This window comes from Ahaetulla prasina, chromosome 12 (genome assembly GCF_028640845.1).
Source record: "Ahaetulla prasina isolate Xishuangbanna chromosome 12, ASM2864084v1, whole genome shotgun sequence".
NCBI lineage: Eukaryota > Metazoa > Chordata > Lepidosauria > Squamata > Colubridae > Ahaetulla > Ahaetulla prasina.
The window spans coordinates 12732171-12759647 of record NC_080550.1 but is presented as its reverse complement, the minus strand read 5'-3'; the positions used below and the strand labels follow the sequence as shown (position 1 = coordinate 12759647).

The following is a 27477-nucleotide window of genomic DNA, read 5'->3' as shown; positions in this document are numbered from 1 at the left end:
CATTTACTCTGTCAGACTAGAATAGAATAGAATAGAATTTTTTATTGGCCAAGTGTGATTGGACACACAAGGAATCTTGGTGCAGATGCTCTCAGTGTACATAAAAGAAAAGATACGTTCATCAAGGTACAACATTTACAACACAATTGATGGTCAATATATCAATATAAATCATAAGGATTGCCAGCAACAAGTTATAGTCATACAGTCATAAATGGAAAGAGATTGGTGATGGGAACTATGAGAAGATTAATAGTAGTGCAGATTCAGTAAATAGTTTGACAGTGTTGATGGAATTATTTGTTTAGCAGAGTGATGGCCTTCGGGAAAAAACTGTTCTTGTGTCTAGTTGTTCTGGTGTGCAGTGCTCTATAGTGTCGTTTTGAGGGTAGGAGTTGAAACAGTTTATGTCCAGGATGCGAGGGGTCTGTAAATATTTTCACGGCCCTCTTCTTGATTCGTGCAGTATACAGGTCCTCAATGGAAGGCAGGTTGGTAGCAATTATTTTTTCTGCAGTTCTAATTATCCTCTGAAGTCTGTGTTTTTCTTGTTGGGTTGCAGAACCGAACCAGACAGTTATAGAGGTGCAAATGACAGACTCAATAATTCCTCTATAGAACTGAATCAGCAGCTCCTTGGGCAGTTTGAGCTTACTGAGTTGGCGCAGAAAGAACATTCTTTGTTGTCCTTTGTTGTCCTAGTCCTTTGAGGTTTATACTTAGCTGTAATGAAGGTATGAACTGTATTTTTAAAAAACCAATTAAAGCAGCGCTGAAATCCGGCAGGTTCTGACAGGTTTTGGAGAACCGGTAGCGGAAATTTTGAGTAGTTCGGAGAACCAGCAAATATCAATTCTGGCTGGCCCCAGGGTGGGGTGGGAATGGGGATTTTGCAGTATCCTTTCCCTGCCATGCCCACCAAGCCACACCACACCCACCAAGCCACGCCCACAGAACTGGTAGCAAAAATATTTGGATTTCACCACTGAATTAAAGCCAGCTCCCTCTCTTTCTTCCTCTCCCACCTCCCAAAGACATGTATCAGGCACTCCTTAAAATGCTGTCCCTTCCTTTCTCTTTTCTTCTCAAAGGCACCCTTGACCGTTCAGAAGAGTGTATTCTTAAAATGTTGGCTGGTTTATCATCATCATCTGCAGCAGTGGTGGGATTCAAATTTTTCCACTACCGGTTCTGTGGGCGTGGCCTGATGGTGGTGGGTCATGTGACTGAGTGGGCATGGCCAACTTGATATCACTCACGCCCATGCCCACTCAGTCACATGACACCCCCCCACCAAGCCACGCTCACAGAACCCCGTATGAAAAAAATAATTCCAGCTGCCACCGCAGCCGCAAAGTGGCTCTCAAAGAGGGCCAGAAGTCACTACCAGAAGTCGCTACCGGTTTGGTGACCCAGGCCAAATTGCTGCTATCGGTTCACCGAAACCGATGCAAACCAGCTGAATACCACCTCTGATCTGCGGGAACCTTTCTGGACTGGGAAGGGAACATGATCTCCTGGTGAGCGTTCCATGGACCATGATCTACAGCAGGGGTCCCCAACATTGGCAACTTTAAGCCTGGTGGATTTCAACACCCAGAATTCCCCAGCCAGCTTTGCTGGCTGGGGTATTCTGTGAGTTGAAGTCCTCCAGGCTTAAAGTTGTCAAGGTTGGGGACTCCTAATCTACGGAAGTCTTCAGAACCTGGCACTGCAATGGGCAGAGCTTGAATTTTGAATTTTAACCATAGATTGTAGCGATTTGGTGTTTGTTTGTTTTTTCATTTCTATCTATCTATGAATGGAAGAAACAGGTGATATATTGAACTATATCATCAAACATGTCATGTTAGATGCGTGGTCCTGTGGAAGAGATCTGAAAAAAAAAGATTAAGGCATTTCTACTGTTTTTATTGCAGTCTTTGAAAATTGAAATTATTTATCATATTTTCTGGAAAAAAATTGAATCTATACCCTCACTGCCATACATCTATAGACAATAAATATTTGGTCACACATCCATGTTTTAATGTTTAAGGTCTTAAAATGTGATTATCTAAGCTAATTGTTGAACAGCAAGTAGTTTGAACAGCAGGAGTCATGTATGGAAAGTGAAAGAATGACTTATTCTTTAGATTGGTGCTTCACAAAAGAAAATGAAGATAAGTCTAATAAAAATAATAATAACTTGATATGCAATAAAATACCAAATCCAATCTAAACATCTGGCTGACTGTAGAACCAGCCTCAATGATAATAACAGCTTACACCCTGCAACAATACTTTTAACACCATCAAATAACATCATCTGCCTAACCCAGGTTCTTAGAACCCAATCAGTAGATAAAATTGCCAAATCCACTCTAAACATCCATGATTATAATAATAGTAACAATAGTAAGTGCATTGGGTTCAGTTCCAAAACATTGGATAGCACTTGAGTACCATCAGCATTGACAAAATCATCTGTCAACTAGAGAATACTTTAAGTTGCATGATTTCCAGCAGAGGTAAGTCATATTTGTGGATGACAAACCCACAACTAATTTAGACTTGAAGTTGATTCCAGCTAAGGACTTTATCTACAATACAAACAAATTAAAAGTTGGAGGTCACACCCTAGTGGAAGTTTCCATCTTGATTGGTTGATTGTTGGTTGTTTGGATGGTTGGATGGTTTGTAGTTGGTTGGTTGGTTGGTTGGATGAGTGGTTGGTTGGATGGATGGATGGTTGGTAGTTTGTTGGTTGGATGAGTGGTTGGTTGGTTGGATGGATGGATGGTTGGTAGTTGGTTGGTTGGATGAGTGGTTGGTTGGATGGATGGATGGATGGTTGGTAATTGTTTGTTTGGATTGTTAGATGGTTGGTAGTTGGTTGGTTGGATGGTTGGTTGGTTGGTTGGATGGATGGTTAGATGATTGGTTGAATGGTTGGATGGTTGGTGGTTGGTTGGATGGTTGGATGGTTGGATGGTTGGTAATTGGTTGGTTGTTTGGATGATTGGATGGTTTGTAGTTGGTTGGTTGGTTGGTTGGTTGGTTGGATGAGTGGTTGGTTGGATGGTTGGATGGTTGGATGGTTGGATGGTTGGTAGTTTGTTGGTTGGATGAGTGGTTGGTTGGTTGGTTGATTGGATGCTTGGTAGTTGTTTAGCTGTTTGTTTGTTTGGATGGTTGGATGGATGGTTGGTAGTTAGTTGGTTGGATGATTGGATGGATGGATGGTTGATTAAATATATTTCTATACCATCAAAATCAGAACTTACTTACAGCAAATGAAATATAAACCATACAAACACTAAAAACACAACAGTGATACAAAAATACAATTAAAAAAAAGATAAATATACCCAACACCTTTTTTTTTTTCTTGGTGGAAAGGACAAGCACATCTCACCAAGGGAGTGCGTTGCCTTCCCAGTCTAGAAAGGCCCCATTGGAGGCTGATGATAAATTAGCAAGCACATTGAGGATGCCTCGCACACTGTTCTGCACAGTCACAGGAGCCTGGGAGAGAAAGAGAGACAGGGTTATTATCCTCAGGGAAGAAAGCTTGAGCCCTGTACCCTTACCGATTCATTCTCACTCTCTGTCTAAAATAACAGGAACAAAAGCATGGCTGCTAAAGGCACCATAGAGCATAGCATCATGTTTCTCAACCTTGGCAATGTTTAGATGCATGGATTTCAAGTCCCAGAATTCTCCAGCCTAACTCAGAGCTGGCCCAGGGTTGAGATGTATGCTGATGGTACCAGGGGTGGTATTCACTTACGCTACCAGTTTGCAAATGGGAGCGCGCGGAGGACCACCTCCGCACATGCACAGGACCTTCTGTGCTTGCACAGAGCATCAAAACCAGGACATGATGACGTCTGGGCGGGTGGGTGGAGCCTCTCACAGCTGCTACCGGTTCACCCGAATTGGATAGAACCGGCTGAATAGCACCACTGGACAGTACCTAACCCCAAACTGATAGATGACTTCATCTAACATGATAGATGAAAATTGAAAATTTTTCTTCTTTGCTTCTTAACTGCCACATAGTTTAGCTGGGGGAGTTGGGAGGGGGTTGTTGTTGGAGTGGTAGAAAGTTAGTCATAACAATATTCCATATTCAAGGACATCCTGCATCTGATGGAGACTGCCTGAAGATTGTATCCAATTGAGTGTGAAGAGTTGATTGGACAATGTGATGATCTTGTGGGTGTGGGGCAGGGCTGTGAACTGTCAACTGGGTGTGGAAAACCTGGAAACTTTCAGTTTCGAGTTTCCCCGGCTGTGCCAACATGACATCTCTAATAAATTGGAACTTTGAGGAACCTCAAGCCTCAGAGCTTTATTTTGTTGGGGGTGTTCCTTGGAAACCTGACACTCACCTTGCAAGTAGATGTCACCAGTCCCAAAGTAGAACCACCACAAAATTGTGCCACTGCCACTAGCAGCCCCTGAAGTTGATTCAAAAGGATTGTATGGTCCACAGTATGAAAAGCTACTGAAGATCAAAGAGCAGTGAGATGGATACATTATCCCATCTCAGCTCCAACATGGGACCCCTCTTGTCTCTGTAGGAAACCCTGGCTCTCCCTCTTACATCCTTTATGGTACCTGCTCCGTTCCCATGTCTGTTTTCACCCAGCCGGGATGGATTACAGTACACAAGATCCCTTCCTCTTTTAGTTCCAAAGCGAAACAGACCGTCACCATGTTCAAAGCAGCCTGCAAAGAAAATTAAACCCTTAAGATCAGCTCCTCATCCTTTTCTTTCTTTTGAAACCTCTCTGCTCTGATTCTCTGACCCAATTACACAACCCCCTGCTATCAAAAGCATTGGCATGATTGAAGGCAAGAAGGGGGTGGGGGTTATCCCTTTCAAATATGCTGGAGTGTGATTCCCTAACCTCTGGCTGCATCGGACAGGGTTTATGTGAACTATAATCTCGAAGGACTAAAAGTGCTCAAAAGGTGAAAGGATTAAAGCGTGCAGATCAGCAGTGAAATCCGGTCAGATCTCTCTGGCTCACACGAACCGGTAGTGCCGCCAGTGGGAGGCTCCGCCCACCCTCCAGGACATCATGATGTCCCTTTTTTTTTTTTACCTTCTGCACATGTGCAGAAGAGGCGCTCGCTCCTGTTCCCAAACCGGTAGCAAAGGTAAGTGGATTTCACTGCTTGTTGTGGCTCCAGCCCCCGAACCTGGCCCCATGCCTGTAAGTGACTCCAAGAGTGAGGGGGAAGGGCCGATAAGGCTTACCTCAGAAGCAATGATTCCTTTGGCCTGGCTCCAGGAGCCAGAACCAGACCAGTCGGAGGACGTAATGAGGCCGACATCCCCTGATTCCTCCTTTCCTCAGGCTACGCCTTCAGATGCAGCTGATAATCATACTAATCAAGCCTGGATCGACCCGCGCTTCAGAAGATTAGAGAGGTGGCGTCATCACAGGGAAGGGTGGGGCAGGAGCCCCACCCCACCGGATATATAAGGAGCTTTGGGACTGCTCTCAATTCTACGGGAAGCAAATTAGCTGAACCATGTCGAAGTGAGCTGAAGTCTTAATCTGTTTGAACTTTTTGGCAGGCAACTGCGTTTTCTCGGCCAGGACTGATAGGAGCCGTGAACCCACTGGCTGTAGGCCAGCTCGTTACTCCAAAGTGAGGACGGAGACAGAACACCGCTGGTGCAGATGTGAAAGGCCAAAAGGAGATAGGGCAAAGACTTGAGCAACATAGGACCAGGGTCACCTGCAGCAGAATGCCACAAAAATCAGCACAATGTCTACACAAAGAAAAGTCTGCCCCTTTTTTAGGTGTGTCACATCTGCAACACATTTTTAAAAAGGATGATCATTGATTGTAAGTGAATGGGCACCATCTGAATAAGGGCCACCCAGATCCAAGGAAGATGGGCGGGATATAAGCTGAATGAATGAATGAATGAATGAATGAATGAATGAATGAATGAATGAATGTAATGTTCCTAAAAGCAGACAAGATTGGATAAACTGGACACATAGTGTTGTGGTCCGCCAGCAGCCTGCGGAGCTGGCAACAGAGTCGGACAGTGATGAGGCTGAGGAAGAACATGGGTCAGTCCTGGAGGCTGGAGAATGCCTGGATGACGGCTCTGCATTGGAGGCTGAGGTGTGTCCAGGGCCATCAGGGAGTGAGGTGCGGACTCCAGAGCCTCCAGAGCCTGATAGTAGTGAGGCAGAGGAACAGGAGGAGCCTGAGAAGAACTGCCAGAAGGCAAGAGCAGCTAAAGCAAAAAGGACAACTTGGGAGTAGGGCCAAGAGATGATTGGCCCCTCCCATAAGGCTTAAAAGACCAGCAACAGTGTTTGGGCTTTGCCGGAAAACAACACTGATAGCTTCATCTTCTTGTATTTATTTTGTATCAGTTTCTTCTGAACTTTTGCCAAGAAAGGCCTTTGGCAGTTTGCTTAATTGGACCAAGGTTGGTGATAGGACTGAGGAATAGGACTGAGGAATTTGTGTTGGGAGGACTTTGCATAGTTCAGTTGAACTATGCTGAGAATGAAGTAATTCTCAGCGGTTCGAATAAAGTTTGTTTCTTTTTACACTGACTGAGTTTCCTACTACCTACTGGGACCTGGGTCACAACACCTAGACATGTTCTGCTATCTCACCAGTTAATTCTTCTGAATGAAAGGAATTATGTGTCCCTCCAAGGAAAACCTACCTTGCTTGCACGATAAGGGTACATCGGTCCTTTCATGACTTCAAAACCCCGTTCAATGGAGGCCAACTTGGAAGTTATATTGATGATGGCTGCCCTCTGGCAACTCATCTCCTTCATGGTTGCCGCTCGGGCTGCTTTCTTCAGCAGAGGCAGAAATTCCTGAAGGAAACAAGATACATTAAGTTGTGAAATAAGGCCATGATGACCCAGGAACTGAACGAGAATCATTTACCGTATTTTTCAGAGTATAAGACACACCAGAGTATAAGACACACCTTAGTTTTTGGGGAGGAAAATAAGAAGAAAGCTGATTGGCAGCTGGATCGGCCTCCTGGGATACCCCCCAATCAGCTGTTCCCAGAGGTGAATTTTAGCAGCAGGTTCCTTGGTTGTGAGCTCTGTGCTTTGCTCTTTTTTTTTTTTTTTTTTTGCTTTTTTTTCCTGCCTCTGAAACTTCTGAAACTCTGTTTCAGAAAAAACTTTTTTTTCCGCCTCTGAAAGCTCCGAAACAGCTTCAGAAAAAAAGCCTCTGAAGCTCTGTTTGGAGGCTTCTTTTCTGAAGCTTTTTGTGGGTTTCCTTTCTGAAGGTTAATTTCTAATGCTTTTTTCCAGCCTCTGAAACCACCATTTGAAAAACTGGGCGGGACCACATTTGGAGTGTAAGACGCAGCCAGATTTTCACCCTTTTTTTTTTTTTTTTAATTCAAAAAGTTTTACAGAAAATTTTTTCCCTCCTTTTCCCCCACCTCCCTCCCCTCCCTTCACAACCCCCGACTTCCCGGAACGAACACAAGGTATAGTTAAAAATAAAACAAACATATGCTAAAAAAATTTCGTCCCAACTTAATTATACCCCTACAATCATCAATTCCTAACTTCCCCCGAAAACAATCAAAAACAATACATCATAATCATTCAAAAACAGTCTGGTAACTCTTAGTCTGATATCTACTTTGAATATAGTCAATCTATTTTTTCCATTCCTTTAAGTATCTTTCTTGCGTATTGTCTTTCAAAAAGGCTGATATCTTCGCCATCTCAGCCAAATTGGCAACTTTCAATATCCATTCTTCTATTGTGATTTTCACCCTCTTTTTTAGGGGAAAAAGGTGTGTCTTATACTCCGAAAAATAAAGTACTTATCTCTAAGATATTACCCATTCTTTTCGTTGACTAAGGCTACCTTTCCTTCTGATTTTCTTTGGTCTCAGCAGCCCCGTTCCTTCTTATTGTTCTCTTTCACAACTCCTTAGTCACACTTCCATCTCACATCCAATTCAAAGTCCCAACAATCTTTACAGATTTCTGTGACTTGTGAATCCACTTCAGTTTTAACTTTAGCTTCTACATATTAATAGCACTTTATAATGGAATGGAATGGAATGGAGTGGAATTCTTTATTGGCTGAGTGTGATTGGACACACAAGGAATTTATCTCTGGTGCATAAGCTCTCGGTGTACATACAATCAATAGCCATAGTCATAGATCTTAAGATTTAACGTAGAATATGATAATATCTATGATATATAAATTTAGAATAACATGATAGATAATTTTAGAATAACAGTTGGAAGGGACCTTAGAGGTCTTCTAGTCCAACCCCCCTGCTTAGGCAGGAAACCCTGCACCACTTTAGATAAATAGTTATCCAACATCTTCTTAAAAATTTCCAGTGTTGGAGCATTCACAACTTCTCGAGGCAAGTTGTTCCACTGATTAATTGGTCTAGCTGTCAGGAAATTCCTCCTTAATTCTAAGTTGTTTCTCTCCTTGATTAGTTTCCACCCATTGCTTCTTGTCCTGCCCGCAAGTGCTTTGGAGAATAGCTTCTTTGTGGCAGCCCCTGAGATACTGGAACATTGCTATCAGGTGACCCCTAGTTCTTCTTTTCATTAAGCCAGACATACCTAGTTCCTGCAACCATGATAGGATGGGAATCAGTAGTCCATCAGGCATTGTTAAATAATTCCAGCCACCTGTGTGGTCAGTGGTAATAAATATTGGGAGCTGTGGTCCAACACCTCTTAGAGGGCCATAGGTTCTCCACTGTTGGTTTAGTAGTCTACCATATTTCATAATACATGAGACCAAATTGTCATTCTCTTGTTTCCTTCTCAGAGAGAAGACAATGATTCTCTTACCTTAACCACAAGGATGGGCCCCACCACATTGGTGTTGAAAGCAGACAGCATCTCTTGCTGCTCCACTGTTTCCAGAGTGGCGTAGGAGTTCACACCGGCATTATTGATCAGGAGGTTTAAGCCTTTACCATGTAGAAGAGACTCAACCACCGAAGCAGCTGCCTTCACACTGGACTGATCCTCCACCTCTTCCATGTCCATATGAAAAAATGAGATCCTTATCAGAAGCTGGGATCAAAAGCTGATGTGGGGCCTAGAGCAGGAGTCTGCAACCTTGGCTACTTTTACGACTTGTGGACTTCAACTCCCAGAATTCCCCAGCCAGCCATGCTGGCTGATGAATTCTGGGAATTGAAGTCCACAAGTCGTAAAGTGGCCAAGGTTGCAGACTCCTGGCCTAGAGGATTGTGGGTTAGCAATTGGGAAGAACCAAATTTCAGTTGCCCTAACTGGTGCCTACGTGACACTTTGCATAGACAGTCCTTGGCTTACAACCATTTGTTTAGTGGCCATTCAAGGTTACAACGGCTCCGAAATAAGTAACTTACAACCGTTATAGCATCCCCCACGGCCGCGGGATCAAAATTCAGATGCTTGCCAACTGACTCATATTTATGATGGTTGCAATGTCCCAGGGTCATGTGTTCCCTTTTTGCAACCTTCTGACAAGCAAAGTTCAATAGGAAAACCAGATTCACTTAACAACAGTGTTCCTAACTTAACAACTGCAATGTTGTTCCTTAACAACTGTTAAGGAACTGTTGTTGTTCCTTAACAACTGTGTTAAGAAAGATCGTAAAACGGGGCAAAACTCAATAACTATCTTGCTTAGAAACAGAAATGTTGGGGTTAATGACAGTAGGAAATCGAGCATTACCTGCAGTGAGGTACAAACATATTAAAGCTAAAATACACATACGGTACGGTCAAACTGTCCATAGTCCATGTAGATTTCCCAATGGATTTTTAAAAAAAAAAGAGACGGAGGTTAAATCGGAACAGAAAAGAAAACGGGAAGCTCTCATACCCAGCTGGATGATGTGAATGTTGGAATACTTGCTAGCGAGCTCATTCAAGGTCTGCAATTAAAGAGGAGATGTCAAGAGAAGAGAAGATCCGAGGAGCAATGGAAAACATTTGCTTCCTATCCTTAGGTCCTACGGAACTTTCTTTTTTTCTGAAGCTGTTTCGGAGGCTTTCAGAGGCAGGAAAAAAAAAAGCAATAAAAAAGCAAGACACAGAGCTCACAACCAAGGAACTTGTTGCTAAAAGTCACCCCTGGCAACAGCTGATTGGAGGCTGATCCACCTGCCAATGTTTTTTTCTTATTTTCCTCCCCAAAAACTAATGTGCATCTTATATTCCGGTCCGTCTTATATTCCGAAAAATAGAATAGAATAGAATTTTTGATTGGCCAAGTGTGATTGGACACACAAGGAATTTGTCTTGGTGCATATGCTCTCAGTGTACATAAAAGAAAAGATACGTTCATCAAGATACAACATTTACAACACAATTGATGATCAATATATCAATATAAATCATAAGGATTGCCAGCAACAAGTTATAGTCATACAGTCATAAGTGGAAAGAGATTGGCGATGGGAACTATGAAACGATTAATAGTAGTGCAGATTCAGTAAATAGTCTGACAGTGTTGAGGGAATTATTTGTTTAGCAGAGTGATGGCCTTCGGGAAAAAACTGTTCTTGTGTCTAGTTGTTCTGGTGTGCAGTGCTCTATAGCGTCATTTTGAGGGTAGGAGTTGAAACAGTTTATGTCCAGGATGCGAGTGATCTGCAAATATTTTCACGGCCCTCTTCTTGATTCGTGCAGTATACAGGTCCTCAATGGAAGGCAAATATGGTAGGCTCTCCCTCTCCCTCTCTCTCTCTTTCCCTTCCTCCCTCTCTCTCTTTCTCTTCCTGTTCTATATCTCATGTCCATGAATGTGCATTGAGGTGATTTTAAAACAAGTCAAGACAAGCAGGCTTTGAAGAAGTGGCAAACATTCTAATTTTGCTTTGGGGGCAGGGTTGCCCTTCTAGGTGGCCGTGGCTGGCAGCTGTATGGCATTCCCTGTTTTTGTGGGCCTGGAGCTCCCTGGATCACATTTTCTCACTGAAACCCATCATCTCAAGACAACAAAGACACCAAAAGCAATGCCTCCCAAAAAAAAAATGACAATGAAATTATCTTGCCTTTCAATATCCAGTGAACAAATGTTTTACTCTGCCCAAGTTCTGACTCTGATCTTATTCCCTGGGCAACATCACGTCGTCCTTGTGACTCTCGACACTTCACCCCCATCTCACTTCTGAGTCACCAAAAAGAAATCTATTTTAGAGCCGTCATTTAGTTAATTGTTTTGCTATTTCAATCTCCTCTGGCAGACGATGGCATCTGTTCCACCATAACTGCCAGCAAGATAGTGTTTCCCACGCATTCTGGCTTACCTGTCGAATTCCTTCCGTAAAGAGGCTCGGGCAAATATTATTGTTTTAGGGGCTAGGTGAATGCCTTTTTTTTTCCCTGGATTTTTAAAAAGCTTGTTTTTCTTTTTTTTTCTTTTTTTATTGTTTTATTGTGATACACAATCTGACACACACACAGCATACAACATATAAATATCTCCTATTTTTAAACAACGTTTCTTAGTGGTCTTCTTGTGCTTTTAGACCTTTCCCTCCCAATATCTCATTTATTATTTTATTTTCTTTCTTATCCCATTTTCTTTATTTATATTAAGTTATCTAATACTAATAGCTTTACTTTTCTAGCTTCTTTTATGTTTCTTATTTACATGTTGTCCATTTCTAATTTCTCCCCTTTATTTTTTTTACCCCATTTCTTGTCTCAAGCCATTCATACCATTTGTTTCAGATTATATAATAATCTGTCTCTTCTTTCTCTTTAATTTCCTTTGCTAATTTGTCCATTTCAGCACATTCTAAAACTTTCTCTATCACTTCTTCATCTGTTGTTGTTTCTTTTAAGCTTTATATCATCCTTCCTTGGAGTGAGAAGTATCTCTGCAGTCCTGCAGTCCTGCAGTACTATTAAGATAACTACAGATGATAGGTGAGCCACCTGTGGTTCACCTTCTTCAAGAACGGAAAGCAAAGCTACTTAGATAGCAACAAGGCGCCTTTTCCCCTGCTCTTCAATCGCAATAACTTTCTACAAACCTTCCCTTTGGGTCCAGTTGGGGTTCGGCTAGTTGCGAAGATATGTTCTGGAGGCTCAGCCATCTTCACCAGTTGTTGGATCAGTTCAAGTCCGATTCCCCGATTGGAGCCGGTCACCAATATGCTACGAGCTAACGGAGCCATCCTTTCACTAAACTCTTACTTTTTTTGCACTGCCTGGACTTTGTTCAGTGGTTTGGTAATTATAGTGTTAGGACTCAGGAAAGAGGTGTGTCTCCTGACACAGTCTCTTCATTTGCCTGGGGCAAATCTTTCCCCGGGGAAGAGCAGGTCATAAGGCATTGTTTCGGTGACAGATCCTTGGATGGGTGTTTCAAGAGCACAGTGGGAAGAATTGCTAGGGAAAACAGGCCTTGCAATGTTTTGGGCCAACCCTTGACACTTGTCAGGGTTGGGAAAAGCATCTCCGATGAGCAGAAGAGATATAACACACCTCCTATCTGCTACCCACCCGATTTGCACATTCTTTGTGATGCTTCTGAACCTTCTCCCTTAGGTCTAGATTCACACAAATGAATAACCCAAATAAATGAATCCGCATACAGACTCGGGAGGTTGAACAACTAGCCTTGTGGTGCAACCGGAACAATCTGGAACTGAACACACTCAAAACCGTAGAAATGGTGGTAGACTTTAGGAGAAACCCTTCCCATACTTCCACCTCTTACAATACTAGACGGTATCAACAATAGAGACCTTCAAATGTCTAGGTTCTATCATATCGCAAGACCTAAAATGGACACCTAACATCAAAAACGTCATCAGAAAAGCACAACAAGGAATGTTCTTTCTGCACCAACTCAGGAAGCTCAAATTGCCCAAGGAGTTGCTGATTCAGTTCTACAGAGGAATTATTGAGTCTGTCATCTGCACCTCTATAAGTGTCTGGTTTGGCTCTACAACCAAACAAGACAGACACAGATTTCAACAGATAATTAGAACTGCAGAAAAAACAATTGCTACCAACCTGTCTTCCATTGAGGACCTGTATACTGCATGAGTCAAAAAGAAGACTGTGAAAATATAATTTGCACATAAATTGTTTCAACTCCTACACTCAAAACGTTGCTATAAAGCACTGCACATCAGAACAATTAACCAATCTATTACCCTCAATCTAGAGACAAACAACCTTTCTATCAAACAATTTGGTTTCAGAAAAAATGTATCCTCTAATCTACAACTTCTACATTGCAAAAACATAGGGACTACACATCTTGATCAGGACAAAGCCATAGACGCATTTTACATAGACTTCTGTAAAGCTTTTGATTTGGTGGTACATGACAAGTTACTTCTAAAACTAAAATCCTATGGCATTTCTGGACTCCTACATAAAATATAGCTACCTTCCTGTCAAACAGACAGCAAGTGGTCAAAATAAAAAGCGCTCTATGAAATCCTGTACATGTTAATAGTGATCTTCCCCAAGGCAGTGTTTTAGGTCCAACACTCTTCATACTTTACATAAATGACCTTTGCGATCATATTAAAAAAAACTGTGTTCTCTTTGCTGACGATGTTGAACTATTCAACACTACAGACAATGTAACTACCCTGCAAAAAGACCTTGACTATGTGTCAGATTGGTCTAACAAGGGGCAACTTCAAATCTCAACCAACAAATGCTCTGTCTTGCACATTGGCAACAAAAAAAAACAAAACATAAAATACAAATTAGATGGACATGACCTTGTAAATGACCCTCACTCTGTCAAGGACCTTGGAGTACTCATTTCTAAAGATCTAAGTGCCACAGCCCACTGTAACAACATTGCCAGAAAAGGCAGTAAGAGTTGTTAACCTAATCTTGCATAGCTTCTTCTCTGGTAATATTGTACTACTAACTAGAGCATACAAAACATTTGCTAGACCAATTCTTGAATACAGCTAATCTGTCTGGAATGCGCACTTCATATCAGACATAAATACAATCGAGAGAGTCCAGAGATATTTACGAGAAGAGTCATCCACTCCTCTACCCGCAATAAAGTATCTTATGCCACCAGACTCCAAATTTGGGACTTAGACAATTTAGAACTACGCCGACTTCAGTCTGACCTAAGCATAGTATATAAAATTATCTAACACAATGTCCTACCTGTCAATGACTACTTCAGCTTCAACCACAACAATACACAAGCAAATAATAGATACAAACTCAAAGTAAACTGCTCCAAACTCGATTGCAGAAAATATAACTTCAGTAACAGAGTGGTCAATGCCTGGAATGCACTACCTGACTCTGTAGTTTCTTCCCCAAACCCCCAAAACTTTAACCTTAAACTGTCTACTGTTGACCTCACCCCATTCTTAAGAGGTCTGTAAGAGGCTTGCATAAGTGTACCTGCATGCCTACCATCTCTGTCCTAATATTCCTTTTTACTTACTCTTTTCATGTATCCAAATTATGTTTATACTTTTACCTGTAATCTTATATATGATTGACAAATAAATAAAAAAATAAAATAAACAACTAGGCACAAGAACAGTTTTTTCCCGAACGCCGTCACTCTGCTAAACAAATAATTCCCTCAACACTGTCAAATTATTCACTAAGTCTGCATTACTATTACTATTAATCTTCTCATCATTCCTATCACCCATCTCTTCCCACTTATGACTGTATGACTGTAACTTTGTTGCTTGCATCCTTACAATTTAAACTGATTGTTTCCTAGTAGGATTTGATTGCTTATTTGTACCCTATAACTATGATTAAGTGTTGTACCTTATGATTCTTAACGAATGTGTCTCGTCTTTTTATGTACACTGAGAGCATATACACCAAAGACAAATTCCTTGTATGTCCAATCACACTTGGCCAATAAAAGAATTGTATTGTTGTATTGTACTGTATAAATAGCAACAGCAAACACTCCGTGGGAGAGACCCTTTCCACATGTAGCACTTGGGATGAAAGGTGATGGCAAGATTTTCCATGACCAGGGCGTGTTTATTGATAATAAACAACAGTGAGGCCGTCATTCTGCGTTTAGGGACAAGTTTGTCCTGCCGCAGACTCCAGAGAGAAGAATTCCTCCTTTCAGTTCACAAAGGTCTGATTCTTTTCCCCGATGAGAAACTCAAGGATGCTTATTCTGTTCACCAGATTATGGTTTTCCCTTCCCAATCCAGAAAAGTGCCAGATGATGACGAATCTAAGCCAGCAATGACCTTCACCAAACCCTTAGTACTGGTCTCCACTGTCAGAAGGGCCTGCGGGAAAAGGAAAAGCTAGATTATGGTTCTGCAAATTGGTTTACATTCTTCTTCTTCTTGTTTAAGATTTACTCTTCAATTCGATTCATACTCTCGGACTAGAAACCTGGTTGAATGACCTTGGGCCAGTCATCAGGAGATAGTGAGTTCTAGTCTCGGTTTAGGGACGCAGTGGCTCAATGGCTAGGAGGCTAAGTTTGTCGATCGAAAGGTCAGCCGTTCAGTGGTTCGAATCCCTAGTGCCGCGTAACGGGGTGAGCTCCCGTTACTTGTCCCAGCTTCTGCCAACCCAGTAGTTCGAAAGCACGTAAAAAATGCAAGGAGAAAAATAAGGACCACCTTTGGTGGGAAGGTAACAGCATTCCGCGCGCCTTTGGCGTTTAGTCATGCCGGCCACATGACCACGGAGACGTCTTCGGACAGCGCTGGCTCTTCAGCTTTGAAACAGAAATGAGCACCGCCCCCTAGGGTCAGGAACGACTAGCACATATGTGCGAGGGTAACCTTTATCTTTACCTTTTAGTCTCGGCTTAGGCATGAAAGCCAACTGGGTGACCTTGGACCAATCATTAGGAGATGCTGAGTTCTAGTCCTGCCTTAGGCATGAAAGCCACTTGGGTGACTAGGCAAAACTGGCTGTCAATTACTAAATTTCCAATTTTTTGAGAATATTCATTATTCCCTCCCGCCACCTTATAGTATCTGTTCTGATCCCATGTCAGTTTTCACTCATCCAGGATGGAGCAAAACACATGCAATTCCATCGCTTTTCAGTTCCTGTTGGGTGACCTTGGGCCAATCACCAGGAGATGGTGACTTTTAGTCCCGCCTTACACACAAAAGTCTCTTGGGTGACCTTGGGCCAATGACCAGGAGATCGTGAGTTCTAGTCCCACCTTAGGCACAAAAGACAGGGCTGGGCATGAAAGTCGGCTGGGTGACTGCATCAAACTGGCTCTCAATTGCTACATTTCCAAATTTTTGAGAATATTTATAACACCCCCACCCCCGCCAGCTTATAGTACCTGTTCTGATCCCATGTCAGTTTTCACCCATCCAGGATGGAGCAGGACACATGCAATCCCATCTTTTTTTAGTTCCTCTGCAAGGCAGGCATTGACCATGTTCAGCGCTGTCTATAAAACAAAGCATGAGAGAATAAATGGAAGAACTGGGGAGGGGGGGCACAGGATGAAAAGAGGGATCAGGCTAGAGTCCCTACATAGTCACAAGTGAACTAAATCGAGCCCTCCTTGAGTGCTGTGGACCCCTAGCTAGCTCCAAGCAGGTATTAACCCTAGTTGAAAAGATTCCTGTGCATAGGCATTTAGAAATAAACCAGTTTGCGATAGTGGTGAATATCTGCAACTCAGTGGTGGAATTCAATTTTTATTAATACCGGTTCTGTGGGCATGGTTTGGTGGGCATGGTGTGGCTTAGTGGGTGTGGCAGGGGATGGATACTGCAAAATCCCCATTCCCTCCTCACTCCTGGGGGAAGGATATTGTAATATCTCCATTCCAATGGTGGGATTCAAGTAATTTAACAACCGATACTCTGCCGTAATGATTTCTTCCAACAACCAGTTTGCCAAACTGCTCACAAAGTTAAGAACCGGTTCTCCCAAAGTGGTGCGAACTGGCTGAATCCCACCACTGCTCCATTCCCACCCCACTCTGGGGCCAGCCAGAGGTGGTATTTTCCGGTACTCCTAACTACTCAAAATTTCCACAACCGGCTCTCCAGAACCTAGATCAGAACCTGCTGAATAGCACCCCTGCTATAAGTCGGATGTAGGATGTGAGTGAAGGTTCATTCTCTGAGCTTGTGGGTTGGTTTCCAATTGATTCATTAGCAGACTAGGTAACATCTTCAGCAGAGTTTAGGGGATGTCAGCGTTGGGGTTCTTCTGCTTATAAGGCCATGTGGTCAGTAGGTCTTGTGATGGGGAGGTCGCATCAGGTGACGGTCATGTCAGGCAAGGTGATGGGACTTGTGATGAGTAAGTGTGGGTCGCATCAAGTGAGGGTCTTGTCTTCTCATGGGTCTTGTGATGAATCTAGGTCCAGTTTACTGGAGCCAGATATCGACCTAAGGGGGGCTAGAAACATCTTGGACTGCCTCGTTGGTTATGTTCAAAATAACAAGATTTCTGAATTACCTTGCTGACACGATATTGGTACATTGGAGGAACTGGTACTATTACGGTTTTAAAACCCTGCCCAATGGAGCTAATCACAGAAGATATGTTGATGACAACTGCCTTGCTGCCTCCCATGTTTTGTTTTGTGGTCTCCTTGGCAGCCTTCTTCAGGAGAGGCAGGAATTCCTAAAATACATATGAAACGGTAGGGCAAAATGTTACATTTCTCTTCTTCCTGGGTTTCCTTCAGATCCTTGTTTTATTCTCACTGGCTTTTTTTTAATTACCAAGTCATGGCCTTTTCCTTGGTGCCACTTCTGATCCCCTTTGGCTCATGGTTGACCTTCTGGGACTACCTATACAGCCCCTGGGCCCCTAAACCAGACTTACTTTGACAACTAGGAGGGGCCCCACTGCATTGGTCTTGTATGACGATAGCATATCTTCCTGATCGACGTTTTCCAGGAAAAGGGCCTGGGAATTTCTGGCAGCATTGTTGATTAGCAGATTGAGCCCTTGTCCTTTCAGATGGGATTCCACTTCTGACACAGCCCGCCGGATACTGGAAAGGTCTGTCGTATCTACCACAAACAGAAGAAAGCTAATCGGAGAGGTATCAATAGAAACAACTTGATTCCTAGTTTGATGCATGCAGGTAATGTGTAATGGAAAACAAAAGACCTTCGGAGATTGGGAAAAAACCCTGCAACCTAGATAACAATCTGATAAATGAAATTTGCCCATCTAATAGTTCGAAAACATGCAAATGCGAGTAGATAAATAGGTACCACTTCGGTGGAAATGTAACAGTATTCTGGGAACCTTTGGCTTATAGCTATGCTGACCACATGTTCATGGAAATTGTTTTTGAACAATGCTGGCTCCCTAGGCCAAAAAAGGAGATGCGCACTGTGCCCTAGAGTCGGACATGAGTGGACAGGGAATGTTTTACCTTTTAAATGAAATGTTTGAATCAAAAGGAGGAGGGAAGGCAAAAGTATCTCAGAAGGGGCATTCCCTAGTGTTCAAGAGAGGAAAAATGAGGGGTGGAATGGGTACTTCCTGACTTGGAAGATTGATATTAATTTTTTAGAATAGAATAGAGTGAAGAGGAGTAGAGTAGAATAGAGTAGAGTAGAGTAGAGTAGAGTAGGGTAGGGTAGGGTAGGGTAGGGTAGGGTAGGGTGGGTAGGGTAGGGTGGAGTGGAGTGGAGTGGAGTGGAGTGGAGTGGAGTGGGGTAGAGTAGAGTACAGTAGAGTAGAGTAGAATAGAGTAGAAGAGTAGAATAGAAGAATAGAAGAGTAGAATAGCATAGGAGTAGACTGTAGCCATGATAACAGAACAGAACAGAATAATTTAGCCAAGTGTGATTAGACACACAAGGAATTTGTCTCTGGTGCAGAAGCTCTCAATGTACATGCAAAGCAACAGAGTAATAATAATCATAATATGATGTCAATAACAGGTGGTAGTAAAAAAGACAAAAGAATAATAATACTTCTACACCCATACAACATGGGTCAATATCCTTAGACATAAGACAATGCCGTAGGAAAAAACTGTCCCTGTGTCTAGTTGTTTTGGCATGCAATAACGTTTAGTGGTGTCCCGAGGGGAGCAGTTGAAAATGTCCAGGATGTGAGGGGTTGGCAGATATTTTCTCAGCCCTCTTTCTGACCCTTACAGTGTACAGGTCTTCAATGGAAGGCAGGCTGGTGGGTTTTTTCTGCAGTTTTATTTATCCCTTGGAATGTCTGTCCTGTTTGGTTGCTGTATCAAGCCAGACATTTTTTGCGAGATACTACAGACAAAAAGCACAACAGGTAATCCACAACTTACAACTGCAATTGACCCCAAAATTTCCATTGCTAAGCCAGACAGTCATTAAGGGAATTTTGCCCCATTTTACCTTTGTTGCCCCAGCTGTTAAGTGAATCACTAAAACTGTTAAGTTAGTAACGGTTGTTAAATGAACTTGGTTTTCCCATTGACTTTGCTTATCAAAGGGTTGCAAAAGGGGATCATATGACCTTGGGACACTGCAACCGTCATAAATACATGCCAGTTGCCAAGCGTCCAAATTTTGATCACATGACCAAGGGGATGCTGCCATGGTTGTAAGTGTGAAAACAGTCATAAATCACTTTTTTTTTTATTCAAAAAGTTTTACAAAAATTTTTTTTCCCCTTTCCCCCCAACCCCCCCTCCCTTCACTGATCCCTCCCCCCTGACTTCCAAGGAGAAGCACAAGGTATAGTTAAAAATAAAACAAACATATGCTAAGAAAATTTTTCCCCAAAACTATTATACCAATTTTCCCTCTCTAGCTCTGACTTCCTCCTAACATAACCAAAATCCTTCAGGAAAAAAAAATTAACAATTAACAGTAATAAAATATATAAATCAATAGAACAAATTAATCCTAAAGTATTTAAAACCAGCTAAAGCATAAAAATCCAATCCAATTCAAAGAATATCTCCCTTATAGCTTATATAACCATATAATTTTTCCCCCAGATCTTTCTTACATAAAATCTTTCAAGAATACTCTATTTAAAATACAGTACAACACATTATGAAATTTCAATACCGAAATTACAATATCTATTCAAATTTAGTCCTTCCTCGTCAAAATCCAGTATAAATCCAAATACCTAGTCTTTTATGATAGATATAAAACATATAATCAACCCATTTCTTCCAGATCTTCCTCACATATTGTCTTTCAGGGACACTAATATTTTTGTCTGTTAATAATTCAAAACAACTTCGTTTCAAGGATAATACTTTTGTCTCTTGCCATTTTTTTTCGATGCATTAATCTCTGTCTTTCCTTCATTACTCCTTTTGAAAAGTCAGTCACAATATTTCCTAATAGTTCCTTGTGTCCAGAAATCCACAAATTACTACCGTACATTCCATCAGTCCAAAAAGAGAACTCTTGAAAAAAATCACTTTTTTCAGTGCCGTTGTAACTTCAAACAATCGCTAAATTAATGATTGTAAGTGGAAGACTAGCTGTAGTGGTTGCTATCTATTGTAAAGCTATTGTCAGCCCCAGCCCTGCAACGGTACTTTGGGCCGCCATTCATGTGGGGATCACCGTTCCACTGCTGCACACTTTCGCCAATGACCCCGTCCTGTGTGCCTGCTCTGCTGGGTCGTCAGCCCCGAGGCATGCCTCTCACTTCAAATTCCCAGCCGCATGCTAGAGGGCTTTAGGGGCATGCACTGAAGCAGTTTTGCACCATCCATCACAGATGGAGCAGCACGGAACAGCTGAAGTGGCTTGCGATGGATTGGGGAGAGAGAGGGAAGATACGGGCTCGGGATGGAGCTGTATGCTGCTTAAAGGGTGATGAGGAGCATGGAGCGTCAGTTCCAAAAAAGATTTCTTTCTGTAACACTTTAAGGTGGTCAGTTAGTACCGATATCAGGACAAACAAACTTGGTTACTGCGTTTGTGTACTGAGGTCTTTTTTCCCCAGACTTTAGAATAGAATTTTTTTTTAGAATAGAATTTTTTTTTTTATTGGCCAAGTGTGATTGGACACACAAGGAATTTGTCTTGGTGCATATGCTCTCAGTGTACATAACAGAAAAGATACCTTCATCAAGGTACAACATTTACAACACAATTGATGGTCAATATATCAATATAAATCATAAGGATTGCCAGCAACAAAGTTACAATCATACAGTCATAAGTGGAAAGAGATTGGTGATGGGAACGATGAGAAGATTAATAGTAGTGCAGATTTAGTAAATAGTTTGACAGTGTTGAGGGAATTATTTGTTTAGCAGAGTGATGGCCTTCGGGAAAAAACTGTTCTTGTGTCTAGTTGTTTGGTGTGCAGTGCTCTATAGCGTCGTTTTGAGGGTAGCAGTTGAAACAGTTTATGTCCTGGATGTGAGGGATCTGTAAATATTTTCACGGCCCTCTTCTTTATTCATTCTTGAACATGACAGCTATATTAACAGGTCTGGAATTACCCCTGCCATAAATTCTAAACAGATGACATTTAGAAAACAATTCACCTGTTCAACTGATATCACTACATTGGTACTAGAGAAACGAACATTTAAAAAATCCCCAAACTGACAATTAATTGCACTTGACTTTTATATACCCATGGAATTTACGAGAATAGACATGATCATGTTTTGTGGCTTTCACTGCAATAATTACCCAGAAAGTAACAATCCCATACCTAATTGAACCACGTAAGTGTTGTCATGCTGAGTAGCAAAATTCTGCAAAGCCTGCAATTAAGAAAGAAAATGTTAAAAATGACAGGTTGAATGGATAAAATATAAAAAAAAAGTATCTTCTGAAATCTCAGTTCCAATATAGCAGATTTTTTTTTCTTTTTATAACCCTTTAATCCCTTTTATTCGGGTTGGAGTTGGTGCGACTGAATGGAGCTGAGCGTTTACTGGCTGGATGCCCTTCCTGATGCCTATATGCAGTTCACAGCAGATATTTTCACTTCCCGCCATCATATCTGACATCTGCCGCTGGGATTGAACTCTCACCTCTAACCCACCACACCTCTCTTCAATTCCTTTATAGCAGAATATCCCAATGGGTGGTTTTTATCAGCAGCTATTATAATTTGCAGACTGTGTTTTTTTAACTAGAAATATCTTGTTTATATATCTCTTTTTGTTTATATTATCATGGTTGTATGGTTGCTTTTTGTGTTAAATTCATTTGAAACAATCCAGGATGTGCATAAACCAGGTGAGTTTTTGGTTCAGTCTGTCTTAGCATCAGATCTGATTCCAAAGCCATGTTACATTATTCAATCAACTGTTTTTCAAAAAATCCTGGCTTAATCTTTTGTCTCAAATGCCTCAATTCATTGATGCCTGCAACGGAAGCCCACATCAGTACATTACTCCAGCTCATAACTTAAAGATGTTGAATTACAGTTCACCTTCTACATACCTTTGATTCAGGTCCAGCAGGGTTCCTACATGTTGCAAAAATATGGCCCGGAGAAGGGTTCAATTTCACCAGCTCTTTCACCAGTCCAAATCCAATTCCCCGGTTAGTACCGGTCACCAGGATGTTCCGAGCTACTTGAAACATCCTGACCCTTGACTTTTGCTCTTCAACGCTGTTCACCTTTGGACAGGTTAAGACGTCTGCATCTCCAAATAAGAAGAGGTTACCATTATTAGACTAGCCTGAAGTGGATTCTCTTAAACACAATAACAGGTAATTCTCGACTTACAACCGGAATTGGAACCAGAATTTCCATTGCTAAGCAGGGTGGTTGTTAAAGAGAGTCTTGCCTGGTTTTATGACCTTTTGTGCCATGGTTGTTAAGCAAATCACATGGTCATTAAGGCAATCTGGCTTCCTCCGTTGACTTCGTTTGTCTGAAGCCGGTTGGGAAGGTCTCAGATGGTGATCACGTGACTCTGGGTATCTGCAACCTTCATCAATACCTGCCAGTTGTACAAAAGCCCAAATTTTGATCATGTGATCATGCTATGACAGTCATTAAAATGTACGGACCAGTTTCCTGTGACATATAGAAACCATTAAAGAGCAAGGCCCCTGTTTATTGTCCATGGTACGTTTTATTTAATGTGTATGGCTATGTAATCTTCTCTGCTTCTGAACGGTATGGCTATATAATAATCCTCCGCTATCCTTTTTACAGAATTAAACAGAATGTCTAACACATACGTTATGTATCTATTGGCTTCATTCTTGTGAATTCATGGGTTTGTATGCTCTTCCTATCCATGTTAGAAAGCAAGACCAAGACGTAACTATGATTAAATTAAGCTAAACCTAGGACATAGACCCGTCCTTGTATAAGAATGTTTGCAGGATTTGGGTATGGCTAGTCCAGAGGAAAGAAGGACTCGGGGTGATATGATATTTGAGGTGCTGCTACGAAGAAGAGGAGATCAACTTATTTTCCGAAGCACCAGAAGGCAGGACAAGAAACAATGGATGGAAATTAATCAAGGAGAGAAGGAACCTGGAATTAAGGAGAAACTTCCTAACAGTGAGGACCAGTGGGACAGCTGGCCTTCAGAAATCGTGGATGCCCCATCACTGGTAGTTTTTAAGACAAGACTGGACAACCACTTGTCTGAAATGGCATAGGGTCTCCTGTTTGAGCAGGAAGTTGGGCTAGAAGATCTCCACGTCCCTTCCAGTTCTATTCTGAATTAATTGTATAATTAATTGTATAATATTTCTATCATTTCTCACTGCTTAGGCTACATAGTAAAAGCAGATTAAAAAGCTCCTGCTGAGTCACAAACTTTAAGATTGGCTTTGCTATTCCTTATCTAATCAGACTGTCTTACCTGAAGCAAATGGAAGAGTCTCAAAGAGATTGTCCTGGACAATTTAGACCAGGGGAGAGAAAGACTTCTGTTTGTTGCGATCTATGACTGTTCTACAAACACCCCAGAGCAGATTTAGCAGTATTATATAACACTTTCCACCTCCTCCTACTTTCTCTAGCACCATCTCTGTGTTTCTGTTCTCCACTTCCATCTAAAATTATGCCTTTCATACCCAAAACTATTTCAGCAGCCGTAAGGACAAAGATATACCCATTTCCTTACTAACTGTGTGGCTATTATGACATCATTTCTCAGTTCCTACGGTTATGACTGACTGCAGTTTCATTCGCTGGGCCTCTGTTGACTTTATGAAGTGTTAATATATATAGCTAGTCCATGGATGATGTGCCATACGCTAAATAAATAAATAAAAATTGACTTTACTATAAAATGGAGAATTCAGACACCTTTATGATGCTGACTGAACTGAACCTGAGGGCAAGATCATGAGTCATGGATGGAAGCTTAACAAAGGGAGATCCTGAAGAGAAATTTCCTGACAGAGTAATTAATTAGTGGAACGTCTTGCCTTCAGAAGTTGTGGGAGCTCCAACACTGAGGGATTTTAAGAAGAGACTAGACAGCCATTTGTCTGAAATTACATAGGGTCTCCTGCTTGAGCAGAAGGTTGGACTAGAAGACCTCCAAGGTCCCTTCCAACTCTGTTATTCTGTTATCCTGGATTCTGAAGCTGATTTCACACCCTGCACTGAGTTACGATACGTTTCAGTAATGGTGTGTAGAATAAACCACAGTGGCCTGGTTCACACAATAGACCAAACCATAAACCCAAGTTTGGAAAATTTAAGCAGCTGCGTTCACACAACGCATTACCCCAAAGCCAAACCAACCACATGACGGGTTAATTCTCAAGGGTGAGGCTTGAGAAGATGGTCTACGTATCATGCTACATTAGATCTGTCTTAACTACCATGAATTATTGGCTCACCTACAAGTGGCTGGATTCACCTATTAGAAGATGAGAAACTACAAGATTAGGTTGGCATAATATTTTTTTTTATTTGCATTTATATCCCGCCCTTCTCCGAAGACTCAGGGCGGCTTACACTATGTTAGCAATAGTCTTCATCCATTTGTATATTATATACAAAGTCAACTTTTATTGCCCCCAACAATTTGGGTCCTCATTTTACCTACCTTATAAAGGATGGAAGGCTGAGTCAACCTTGGGCCTGGTGGGACTAGAACCTGCAGTAATTGCAGGCAGCTGTGAATAACAGACTATCTTACCAGTCTGAGCCACAGAGGCCCTTGTAAAGACCGAGGCAAAGAAATCCCAAGTTCACTTCGGGAATCGTGTGAATACATGTTGGCATTTGTGTTTCCATATTGTCCATTTTTGCATGCTTGAACAAAATGGAAATACCCTCTCTTTGATCAGTCAATACATATCTTCATTTTTTCTTCTTTTTCCTACTTTCAGCCATTTTCCCTTATGACTTAATGTCAAAGACGTTCTGATAATTTCTTGCTGGTTTCTTGTTTAGTTACATTTTTTTTAGCTTTCAAGCAGATAAACTTTTGACACGCATTCCTTATCCTTCCATGTTTTCGTGCATTACTTCTGTTTGCAGTGGCTATCTCGCCTTTCCTATAGCCCACAGCAGAAATATTTTATCTGAGGTTATTCTACTGTTTTTATTGCAGTCTTTGGAAACTAAACATTCTCTGTTACATTTTCAGAATGTTTTCATATTTATTCCCTCACCACTGTATATCTGTAGACAAATACTTACTCAAACATTCTTTTTTTCAACGTTTAAAGTATTTAAAATGTGACTTTTTTTTTTGTTTACATTTATATCCCGCCCTTCTCCGAAGACTCAGGGCGGCTTACAGTGTATAAGGCAATAGTCTCATTCTATTTGTATATTTTTTTACAAAGTCAACTTATTGCCCCCCACAACAATCTGGGTCCTCATTTTACCTACCTTATAAAGGATGGAAGGCTGAGTCAACCTTGGGCCGTCTTGAACCTGCAGTAATTGCAGGCTACTGTGTTCTAATAACAGGCTTCTTAACGGCCTGAGCTATTCCGGCCCTTTCTAACCTAGCTGTTGAACAGCAGGTAATTTAAGCCACAGGAATCATGCTTGGAGAGCGAAACATTGGCTTAAACCTGAGGCTGGTGCTTGCACAAAAGAAAATGAGGATAAGCCTAATAATAATGTTAATGTTAAAAACAAGAAAAAAGTCACTTACACCCTGCAATCATAATTTTAACACCATCAATAACAACATCTGTCATAATCTACCCTTTCTAGTTATCAAATCCATAAATCACCGGTTCATTTATTTTCCTTTCTTCAGCAAAACGTTTCAAAAAATTAAAACCAGCACTGCATTTCAGAAAATAATTCATTCTGGATTGTTATTAGAGTTGTGCAAAAGAAACAAAAAAAGTTTTATCGAGGTTTTCTCTTTTTCTTCCTGTTTTATGTCTCATGTCGGTGAATGTGCACTCATGTGATTTTAAAACAAGTCACGACAGGCAGCTTTGAAGAGTGGCGAAATTTCTAATTTTGCTTTCTGGGTCATGATGCCCTTCTAGATAACCTGTGGCTGGCAGCTATATGGGATGCCCTGTTTTTCTTGGCCTAGAGCAGGGATCTGCAAACTTGGCTCTTTGAAGACTTGTGGACTTCAACTCCCAAAATTGAACTTTGGGAGGTTTTGTTTTTTTTTAATTTGAATTTATATCCCGCCCTTCTCCGAAGACTCAGGGCGGCTTACATTGTGTTAAGCAATAGTCTCATCCATTTGTATATTATATACAAAGTCAACTTTTATTGCCCCCAACAATTTGGGTCCTCATTTTACCTACCTTATAAAGGATGGAAGGCTGAGTCAACCTTGGGCCTGGTGGGACTTGAACTTGCAGTAATTGCAAGCAGCTGTGTTAATAACAGACTGCATTGAAGTCCACAAGTTGAAGTCCACAAGTCTTAAAAGAGCCAAGTTTGCAGACCCCTGGTCAGAGCACCCTGGATTTTTTCTCACTGCAACCCATCATCTCAAGACAGCAAACACAACAAAAGCACTGCTTCTATATACATTGAACAATTTTTTTACTCTGCCCAAGTTCTGGATCTGATCTCATTTTTGGGCACCATGGTTTTGTCCATGTGACTTTTGACACCTCACCAATAGTGGGATTCAAATTCTTCTACTACAGGTTCTGTGGGCGTGGCTTGGTGGGGGAGGGCGTCACGTGACTAAGTCGGTGTGGCCAATTCGACGTCACTCACGGCAAGATGGGGCGACATTGAGTTGGCCACGCCCACTCACATGACCCCTCCCGCCAAGCCACGCCCACAGAACTGGCAGAAAAGGCAGCTCTTGCTACCTGTCCATTTATGATCCCCCGTTCCCCCGCATCCAAGTACCTTAAAGGGACACTGCAGTCCGGCTGCCTTTCAAGCAACTCTGCTGCAACACTGCCCCTCTGGTGCAGCAGGCCGTTCCCCTGGCCGAGTCTGGCAATGTGGTGCGGTCGTACACATGCACCAGCAGTCAATGGGGTGAAGAACAGCCAGTGACAGGCCTGTAGTTTTCGGTAGTTTTGGGCACAAGAAGCATGCAGCTGCTGCCTCTTTGCCAGCCAGAATTGAGCCAGCAGTGGCGGCTGGAGGCTGGAGGCTTCTTATGCCGGAAAAGGGGCGGC

At 41.9% G+C, this 27477-nt stretch overlaps 1 protein-coding gene across 4 annotated transcripts; it reads right to left on the bottom strand.

The window, feature by feature from the left end:
• Positions 1–22: 22 nt before the first annotated feature.
• Positions 23–27477, bottom strand: LOC131184320 (uncharacterized). Of its 4 annotated transcripts, none has more exons than XM_058155461.1 (11): positions 27200–27477; positions 22366–22571; positions 21626–21677; positions 17804–17994; positions 17432–17599; positions 16296–16406; positions 9867–9918; positions 8840–9027; positions 6698–6856; positions 4606–4716; positions 23–3507 (listed from the first exon to the last, which is right to left on the bottom strand). In XM_058155461.1, the coding sequence occupies exons 2-11, from the start codon at positions 22507–22509 to the stop codon at positions 3394–3396; spliced, it is 1290 nt and encodes a 429-aa protein (XP_058011444.1). In that variant the 5' UTR covers positions 22510–22571; positions 27200–27477; the 3' UTR covers positions 23–3393. The 4 variants fall into 4 exon arrangements, with proteins under 4 accessions (XP_058011444.1, XP_058011443.1, XP_058011445.1 ...); XM_058155460.1 differs by having other exon boundaries at positions 22366–22565; XM_058155462.1 differs by lacking the exon at positions 4606–4716 and having other exon boundaries at positions 22366–22565.